We start from the raw sequence: 9,716 nt of genomic DNA on the forward strand, positions 1-9,716 counted from the left end.
TTTCACTCACACGCACACACATGTATGCCAACCGCTAACATGAAGTTACTGTATCTAAAAGCCATCCTCCGTTTGTACAGGGAGTCCATGTCTTTACAGTACATGACCAGCAGAGGGCAGGCTCCACCAGGGCCAGGCTAGGACTCCGAACGCCTTCCTCCTCCTCCATCATTCTCAGTCCTCCTCTGTCCCTCAGTCTGTCTTGATGAGACTTTATCTGTCTTTCCGCGCCCTGCACTCTAGTTTTCACAGTGCGGACACCTTCACGACATTTTGGTGGGTGGGGCCTGCGGGCAGATGAGCAGCGTCGCCCTCGGGGGTCGTCACCGGTGGTGTGGGAATGCTGATGATTGCTGTGGTGATCTGGCTGCTCTGGCAGTTCAGAGGTGCTGGCTCATCTACGCGCATGTTCAGACTGGAGCGGCTGCAGGAATAAATGAAGGAAGAAAGTCAAGGATTAGGGTAATCCTGGGGAAATATTTCACTCAAAGACAGAACAGAGCTTCAGGGGAGATGGGTTTTGTGAAGGTTAGAGTCCCAGATCGACTGTGGCTGAAGAAAAGTTAATGAGAAATCCTCCTCTCTCCTTTGAGGTGCCTTTAAAAACGATAGTTGTGCCCTTAGACCCCTTTCAAAGTGAACAAACCCTGGAAAATCCTGTGTTCAAATGAAATATCCGTTAGTGCAAATTGGTCAACAATCCCCAAGGTTTTAAAATTCTTTTTTTTTTTTTTTAAAGCTCCACCAAACTATAATTAGACGAAAGGAGAATCAACAGGTAGAAATTAAACGTTCACAGTGCAGCACAAAGACAGACTCCTTATCGTGTTAACAAAGAGCCAACACTCATCTTTGCAGATCTACACGGCTTTCAGCTGCTCGTGAAATGGTTGCAGGCTTCTTTAGTACACAACATTAAGTCAGAATAATCAGTGGATGGTGGACAAACTTGAGCTCACAAAATTCACAAAACAATGTGTTTCAGCCACAAGTTTGTGGAGCAAACCAAATGAAAAAAGGTGCATAAATATTCAACACACATTTGCCAGGTGGACAGAAAAACAACTCCACTGGGAACCTCATGTCGCTGTGTGTTTTCTGAAATCTGGAAATGATCGTGAACATGCACAGGGCACGCTGGGATAGGGTTGATCAGAGTCACTTTGTTTCCCATTTACATCCAGGACTGCGTATTAATACACATCACGGACAGCTAGCGGACTGATCACTGCATTTGGCAGAGAGTGTTTTGGATAAGGATCGCACACTCCATCTTTAATTATAAGCAATTGTAAAGCAGCCAATGTATCGTGGGTGTCTTCCTGTAAGTTAATTCTTAAGTCTGACTGGCCAAAAGTTGTCAAATAATACAACCTAAATGTCTCTCAATGAAGGCCTCAATGTGGACAAAATTCCCTTTGTCAGAATCACAGATGACTAAATGTTATGGGGACTACGTGAGAGTAAATTAGCACCTCGTTGTCAGTTGTCGTTAGTAACATGGTGGGTAATCAGGCTAATGGTAGTGGATGGTTGAAAGTTGTTAATTGCTAACCATTAGCCCGAACAGTGAATCTGGTTAGAAGGTACTTTCTAAGATGTTCCCCTGCCAGAACAGATTATAAAAGCACACTGCCACAGGCGAGAACATTGTATGAAAAAAAATGTAGTCAGTGAATGATAACTATATTTTCCTCACTGGTTTCCGAACATGGCAATCAAGAAGTTTGGATAAAACGAGCATCTTCTATTAAAAAATTACATTTGTGTTTGCCATGCTTTCATTTTCAGATGGGAAAACATATTTATGACGTAACCTTGACCTGATTTTATGAGGTAAGATCCCAGATTGTACAATATAAAGTACAATATCTCAATATAGACTATTTTCTTTAACCCATCACCACCGTGGTACACAATCTTTTTGCCTTTGATAATCTTGATCTTACCTGGTGCTGAGGGGCTGGATGTGGATGGTACTGAGCTCCTGCAAGCCTTGTTGGTGTGTGTGCGTGTGTGTCAAAGGCTGCATGTGTGCTGGGGCACTGGCATTCGGTAAAGGGGTGTGGTGCTTCTTGCTCCGGCGGGTGCAGCATGTCCCGGTCACACCGTCCTGGCTGGACAGGGAGGGGCTTCGAGAGGGGTAATTCTGCAGCCCTGCCTCCAGGTAGCTCTGCTGGTAATACTGCTCATCCACAAACTCATGGTTCTACAAACAAAAGACAATGCAAAGGAAGTAAGACGGAGTGAGAGAGTCATAAAAAAGACGTGACATTTACAGCATCTATATTTATGACCATGTACTGTATATGGTTTGTTATATCCTGTCATTTTCTGCTTCTTCCCCGGGTCAATAACTCCTCTCAGAATGTGTGATTATTTTTTATATAGGTGTGCATGGCACTGTGTGTGTGTGCATGTCTACATTTCAGTGTATTGGAGCCAGGTTCAGAATAATTTCTACTTCCTTAAAGCAGATATAATCAATATTTCTATATTAACAATATATCACACAACCAGTTGTACGTGAAAGGAATCGCTCAGAGCGATGAATTCACACAGAATTATCACTGCAGTTCCTGCCAGTGCTACAGAGCTTTGTGCAGACCTTGAGTTCAATGTTGTAGCTGTGGAAACTTTACTGTTCTGGTTCACGCTCACTGCTCTCATCAGCATTGTTTTCAGCCAAAGCATGCAGCAGTTTGCATACAGCAGACAGACTAATTTAGCAGTTGAAAGGAAGTTAAAGTGAGCGTTTAGAAGCCTAAAAGAATTTCCCTCAAGAGTTGGTGGAGAGCAAAATAGTGCAAATACAACTTTAAGTGAATTAATGTTGCCCTTCTGTGTAAATGTGTAAATTGGCCACTATTTGCTGGTGTTGGCCAGACTGCATCACCTTCAAAAGGCAACAATACGTCAGTGTCGTCTTCCCGGCTTTTTGCAGCTCCCCTTGAGTGTCCCAAACATCCTTCACGTGGTCCGTTTTATGTAGGATGAATAATGAGAGTTTGGGTGCGTGTGCACTCGCCCATGATTTCATTTGCCATGCTCTGAGTTGTGCTCGGCTGAGACAGACAGTGTGTCTGTATCGCATGCGGGCAGGCAAGCGTGTATCATAAGGGAAATGCAGTGTACTGGACATCACGGTAGAGCGAGCAGTACTTGTGCATGGACATAAAAATACTGTAGATCTATACACATTATGCCCCAGCTATTTTCACCTAATGAGCCACAGCTACAAAAAGGTCTGTTGAGGACTGCGCAATTTTGGCTTCTATGTTGATATTGAATTGCAATTTTAGAATCTAATCGATTGATTTTTTTTCTGTGATTGAGGAAAAACAAACATTCTAACAGATAAAAAGCTGGAGCGTGTGCATACTCACGGTGGTTTTCTCCAGACAGTGCAGCAGGTGGTGGTGCTGGCTCTCTAATAGAGAGGTAGACTTGCTTAAACGTTGCTCATCCTCAGTGGAACTCTGCAACACACACACACACAAAGACACAAATACACACCCACAAAATGAATACTACGCAACATTCTCTTTTCGGAAGACACTAATCAGATGTTAGAGGTGCGCGGCCAACTGCTGTCTCAGTACCTGATCTGAAAGGTTCATCTTGTATGGAAGTTGCTTGAATTGGAGAAGGAGACAAAAGGAACAACAGACATGGGGTTTTACTAGTGTTCATAGGTCAGCACTGAAAACAGGCAGCCGTCAGGGCTGCAGTAATGCCAGTCAGACACGGAGGACATTACTATTCTGACCCTGAGAGGGATGTCTGCTAACATCAGTGGAGCCGGTGCATTGATCTGTGCCAGAAGGGAGACTTTTAGCACAACTCCCGTCTTAATAGATATACAGTATATACAATTCATATAAAAATTTCCATCGTGACATTTTGCCTCCATCTCTGTTATTGCAAAGGCTTGCTAGAGGCAACTCGTTAATGACTTGTTTTCCATATTCCCTATTTTTTTTTCTGCTGTGGCCTGTTTATGTGTTTGTTTGTTTGTGTGTGTGTATCTTTCCGTGAACAAGTGGGTGCTATTTCAAGTTCTGTGGTGGTTCGGATACAAAACTCATTTATAGGCAGTGGGGAGGTGAGTCAGACAATAAGTGGACTATCGACTGCTGAGGAGGCTCACAGATCCTCTAACAAAGTAAAGGAAGCTGCAAAAATATCTAAAATAGCGTTTGATTGTCAATACACCGCAGTTCATTTGCTTCTTTTTTCCCTATTTATATTGTTTTATTAGTTCAGTAAATTATTCTGCTGTCACACCTTGAGAGGGAGTTGAGGTTTGTAGAAAAACATTTCTTTTGTGTAAAAAAACCGAGATCACATTAGAAACACAAACCATTATAGGCTTTTGTTTTTTGGCTTTGTGTGAACTATTTCTACGGCAAAATTTGAAATAGCCTCTTACTAAATTTGTCCAATGATTTGGAGCTTGCATATTTCTGTGTATCTAACATCTAAGTGGGATGTTTTGGAAGAGTTAGTGCCCAGAAAACACAGATTACTTTGCATTATTGGAAAAAAAAATTCTACATAATCGCTTTAACTTGAGCCCGGAACGATGTCTCTTCAAGTATACCGCAGAATGCCATCATTGCTCTCGTCAGAATTACGGCCGTGTTTCACATATAGACTTTCAATGGGTTGCATCAGTCTTTCCCAGCAGAATCTGTGGTTGAGCTGTTTATAAAAAAAAAAACCAAAAAAAAAACAAAGCCAGAAAGTACTGCCCTTATCCTGCATGCTCCACAGCACCGCCGAGAGGCAAGTGAAATGCCATGTTTGGAAGATTTGTAGTAGCAATTTTCTGTTTGTTAAGCGGGTGGCGGGTGTTGTAAGCAGAGACTTCTTTGCTGAGAGGGTAAATTCCTGCTCTGATGACTCGGTTTTCTCGCAGACAGGACTGCTCACCTGTGTTCGTGCTGCTTATCTCTACCTAACGCAGCAGTAAAACACAGGTGTTTAGGTTGAGTTATTTCTGTCCCTCTCTATACATGCCACTGCGAGCCCATATCGGCAGTCTGTCTGGAGGCGGCTATGGCTCACCACCCAGGTGGCCGCCATACTGCAGAGTGGAAACAGCTTGATCTGCAGAGTGACAAAACACGCTGTGTCGCTCTGCATGGCGCTGTTCATATTGTTGGTAAATAGCTGCCTCACAATTAAACCTACGTCTGACAGCAATTATCATTTTACTCAGCTCGCATGTGTTTTCAAACACTCGCCCCTAAGCTGTCGCCTTTGGACATCGGCAGACTACCAGCATGTTGCTCTTTTTAAGTCCAACATGGTCAAAATGAATGTTATACAACATAAAAGATAGATTATTATTCTGAGAAGCGAGCACAGGTGAATGTCTCATGAATTTTAAAACGGTTGCATCTATGAAAAGAAAGGGGAAAAGTCTTACTACTGATAACGCTGAACCTAATTAGTTTTAAGCTGAAGTTGCACAATATGGAAAAGGGAAGAAAACATTTGGATGTTATCAGATATTTTAATTATGTGTTTTTGTGCTGGTGATTAACTTTAAAATTGGACATGGTGGTCTTCATGGAGCAGTGCACACTCTGCAATGAATATAATCTTAAATAAAACAAAAACGATTAGCACACGGAGCACTGTAAGCAATCCAGAGAGATGTTCTGCTTGTCCTCACAGACTGTTTCAGCTGCTCATCGCTGATAGATGAAATACTTGGCCAGGTCATGGTTTTCACTTTTTTTTTTGCTTCTTTAGATCTCTTGTGTGATTTTGGCAGTGTGCTTTGGATCATTACCACGCTGAAATATTCCTCTCCTTCAAAGCTTCTAGTCTGTTGGACTCATGTTGCCAGCCAGTATATCTGTATATCCACAGGTATAATTTATAAATGTCTTTTTCCACTCATGCAGCCACACATCCACACACTTTGAACACTGTGCTAGACTGTCGGGATTATGCATTCACTGTGGTAGTCCTGGCCAGGTTCATGGCAAAAAAATCCCCTTGGTCTCATCCGACCAAAGAATCATCAGCTTCTTTTCATGTTATTTAATTAATTTTGTATAATTTTGCAGTTTGGTGCCAAAAAGCAAGCCAGAATTGTTTTCCTATTTTAGATTTTGTCCTTAGAGCTGGAGCTGTCACAGACTCTCCACTGATAATGCCTGTATTTATAATAAAGTCTTCCTCAAGTATTTGTTTTTGACTGTTCACACAAGAAAATCCTCCATTTGTCAACTTAGTAAAAAATGTAATTATTAAGAGGTGACACAATTTTAAATCATTTGACTTTTAAGTGATATCACGCAGTGGCGTATACACTTCTGTTGTATACTACACATTACTAAAGACACCTTGGCAGCTCGTTGTCTTAGTGTATTGTTTTTTTTAAGGCATTCATATAAATTTGATGCATATTTCACTCATAGCTTGTGTGTTGCTGGTGCCATTTTGATTTTGTCCGCACCATTGCTACTGAAGAGCGATAAAGCAATAGAGACACACAGAGAGTGAGTGAGAGGGTGGAGGAAGCACTTGTTTTCGTGCTGTGTCAGCCCCGGGCCGCTATAGTGCTTGTGAACCGCAACATTTTTGGTGAAGCAAGGAACATCCTTGAGTTGTGTTTACTTTTCTTGCTGCATTGCCTGAAGCCTGTTCCTCAGCTGGGCAGCTGGGTTCAGAGATGCTCACATTATAAGTGCCGCTTATCAAACAAGATTGCAGTGAGCTGCACTGATGGGATGTTGGGATAATTAAAGGACAGACAAGCAAGGCCTGCACCTAACAACAGAGTTACCACAGAGGTCAGTCTCCTTGTGTCATCATTAAAAATACTAAAAAAAAAAAATACCACAACAGTAATTGTGTCCTGTGGGGTTTGGTATTCTGTGACCTGATCGTAACATTGTGCATTGCGGTGTCTGTGCGTCTGAGACAGGTCTTACCGTGAGCTCTAGAGCTTCGTTGAACAGGCCGTTGCGCTTGCTGTGGAGGAAGGCGTTGGAGCTTCCAGTCTTGGATATTCGTATCCTGGCCAAGCGGGCTTTCTGCAAAGACCAAAGAAACCACCTGTTAGCAAGTGCTTACACCACATCCTATGTCAGAGCGACTGCGGATCATCCTGACATCCCACTGATTTGAGCTACAGCACTTTTGCATGCTTGATATTTTAGTTGTGATCTTATAGATCAAATCAAACATGGGCTACTTAAGCATTCACTCTGATCTCCGGTGATAAATTCACTCTGATCTCCAGTGATACTTATGAATGATTTATGGTGACTACACGATAACACATTCCTTGGGTTTAAAATCACTTAGAGTGGCAGTTAGGAGTAGATCAGGTAAATCCTGTATGAATTAAGCAGCTAAACGTCACTCTGTATTTGAAGCACGGAATTCACTTAATTCGGCCCGTTTCTGTGCTGCTATGTTCGCAGTTTTGTCTGGCAAAATAAATCAAGTATGTGTCTATTCCCATATTGCTCTGCTTCTTTACTCCTGAGCCACTATGTTAGTGTTGGCTCATATGCATCCTTAGTCATCAAACCCAGTACATCACGATTACAGTACAGTTCAGAGTCTCTTTTTTCCTCTCTTTTTCCCCCTCATGCTGTCAAACATCTTGTACGTGAGGCAGTCAGCAGCAGAGATGATGATGAAGAAGAAAAGGCAACAAGGAGGAACAGATACACTCTGGTCCTTGGAGTGCTTTTCTTTTTTTTTAAATAAGTAGCTTTGACACAGTGGAATGTACGGAAACATTCTTACTACACTGCACGTACTGAATGTGTGTGAAAACAAGTCTGAGTGCACATTAGTTTCGATACACAGGTCTATGTAAAAACGTAGGTCTCAATAAATCTCTCAGTTACCAGGACAACTGCTTTTAAAGGATAGTGTAATCCGAGTCACTCACTTCTCAAAGACCTGCCATTTTCCCATCAAAGTCAAGAGTTGGGTGTCAAGCTCGGCGCAGCTACAAAGTGTGTGTGTGTGTGTGTGTTTTGTCGTTGCTTTCCTCTCTGCATTTTAAAACTGAATGATGGATTCATTGAAGAGAAACTGGTGGAGGAATAATGTGAGCTGTGTAGACGATGAGCAGACGGAGAGCTCGTTCAGTCGGGGCCTCATTCACCACTGAAGGTGGAGGAGGAGGAGGAGGAGGGGGGTTAATTCAGTGCGCGGATGTATGTTTGCTTATCTCCATGTGCTTATGCATGCACGCCTCGTCTTCATAGGCAAATTTCCATACATATTCATGCAAACCATATACTGTGGAGCACCAGCAGGAATACCTGGCTCAGTAAGAGTATGGTAATGAATGGTAATTCAACCTCGTCCCCCCACTTGAGCTTCATTTAAAACACGGTAATGTTTGTTGACCTGCGCATAGCTCATGCTGTGATTTAGTAATCTAAGGTGAGGCAGGGGAGATAAACAAGAGCGCACATATAAACACAGGCGCAAAGCAACCAATCTTCACTACAGCATCTATAGCACAACTCCCTTTAAATTGTATCATTATCAGTATCATTATCTTTTTGTCGCCCTCCTTCTTGCTCTCCTTGACAAGTTCTCCTCGCTCTCTTTTGCGCCCTCACACTCTTATGTACATTTGTGCTGGCACAGCATTCCCACAGGCCTGCGGGATAACCCTTCTCCATGTTCCGGCGTTGTGCTCAGCCAATGGGATCGTCTCTCTGGGGCTCACCATGCAAACAGGAGCCCACCAACGTGGCAGTGGTTGCCAGGCAGCGTGGAGGTAATGGAGGGGATGTTAAGAAGACGTCCTGCTAGATTGAATCTACTTCTGCAGTTCTCTGATAGATTCCCAGGGCCTCTGGGACCAGGGCACTTGTGTCGAAGTCCCATCTGTGTTTTCAGGCAGAGCCACGGCACGACAGATTGAGCATGAATTGCTGCTGAAGCATCACTGAGAGCACGGAAGAGAGTCAGGAAACCATGGGCGGAGGGATTTCATTAACACCTACGTATATGCAGATCGCCCTGTGGAAGGCTAAATGGGCCAAAATATAGTGTACCTGCGTTGCATTCTTCTACACAGAGATAACCACACTTTAGGTCACACACATGGAGAACACAGAATAACAACTGAGGTGCTCAGCTCCATTACAAAAGACAAATAAGCAATTTTCTCAGTACTGCAACAGTAGTTTCATTCACACAGATGATCCTGCAAGCTGCCTTGGAAGCAGATGATTAAGCATGTGGTATTTGTTACGAAATTAAAATATATAACTTTTGATGTCAAAATTGTTGTTCTAAAGTACTGTACATTCGAATACTAGGTCCCTCACTGCTATTTTAAAACTCAGCATTCCCCTGGTAAACAAATGAGGGTCTAATTACATAATACATGGGGGAGAGTCTGTCCCATAAAAACATTACTGCATTGTTAGAGTCCCGCTGAAATCACATTTCGCTGTCCTTTTGCAGTCACAAATAATTCAGTGTGTGCATGTGTTGTCAGATTTTTGAGGAAATATCAGAAGTAATTATTTTCTTCTTTATTGGCTGGAGGGCCATGTCAGTGTCTATATGTGACTGACATCAGCTGGTAGGCTGTGCACCAGCTGGGGAATGAGAAACAAAGTAAATTAAAGCCGCAAGCGGCGATGGACGGGTCCTCGCCCTACACTTGTCGGCCTTCGCGCACGGCGGGACTGTGATCCGGCATGTCGAGT

At 42.9% G+C, this 9,716-nt stretch overlaps 1 protein-coding gene across 1 annotated transcript; it reads right to left on the reverse strand.

Annotated features, from left to right (window-relative positions):
- Window positions 1–246: 246 nt before the first annotated feature.
- On the reverse strand, window positions 247–7,055 carry LOC103370871 (potassium voltage-gated channel subfamily D member 3; the record flags this gene model as incomplete). The annotated part of the gene is made up of 5 exons (XM_008300041.1): window positions 247–424; window positions 1,950–2,209; window positions 3,387–3,479; window positions 3,603–3,635; window positions 6,954–7,055. Coding segments are annotated over 5 exons (666 nt in total), but the record flags the coding sequence as incomplete, so codon positions are not given.
- Between the last annotated feature and the right edge of the window lie 2,661 nt (window positions 7,056–9,716).

The sequence above is a fragment of the Stegastes partitus genome, unplaced genomic scaffold (assembly GCF_000690725.1).
Source record: "Stegastes partitus isolate 25-593 unplaced genomic scaffold, Stegastes_partitus-1.0.2 Scaffold1492, whole genome shotgun sequence".
In the NCBI taxonomy this organism is placed as follows: domain Eukaryota; kingdom Metazoa; phylum Chordata; class Actinopteri; family Pomacentridae; genus Stegastes; species Stegastes partitus.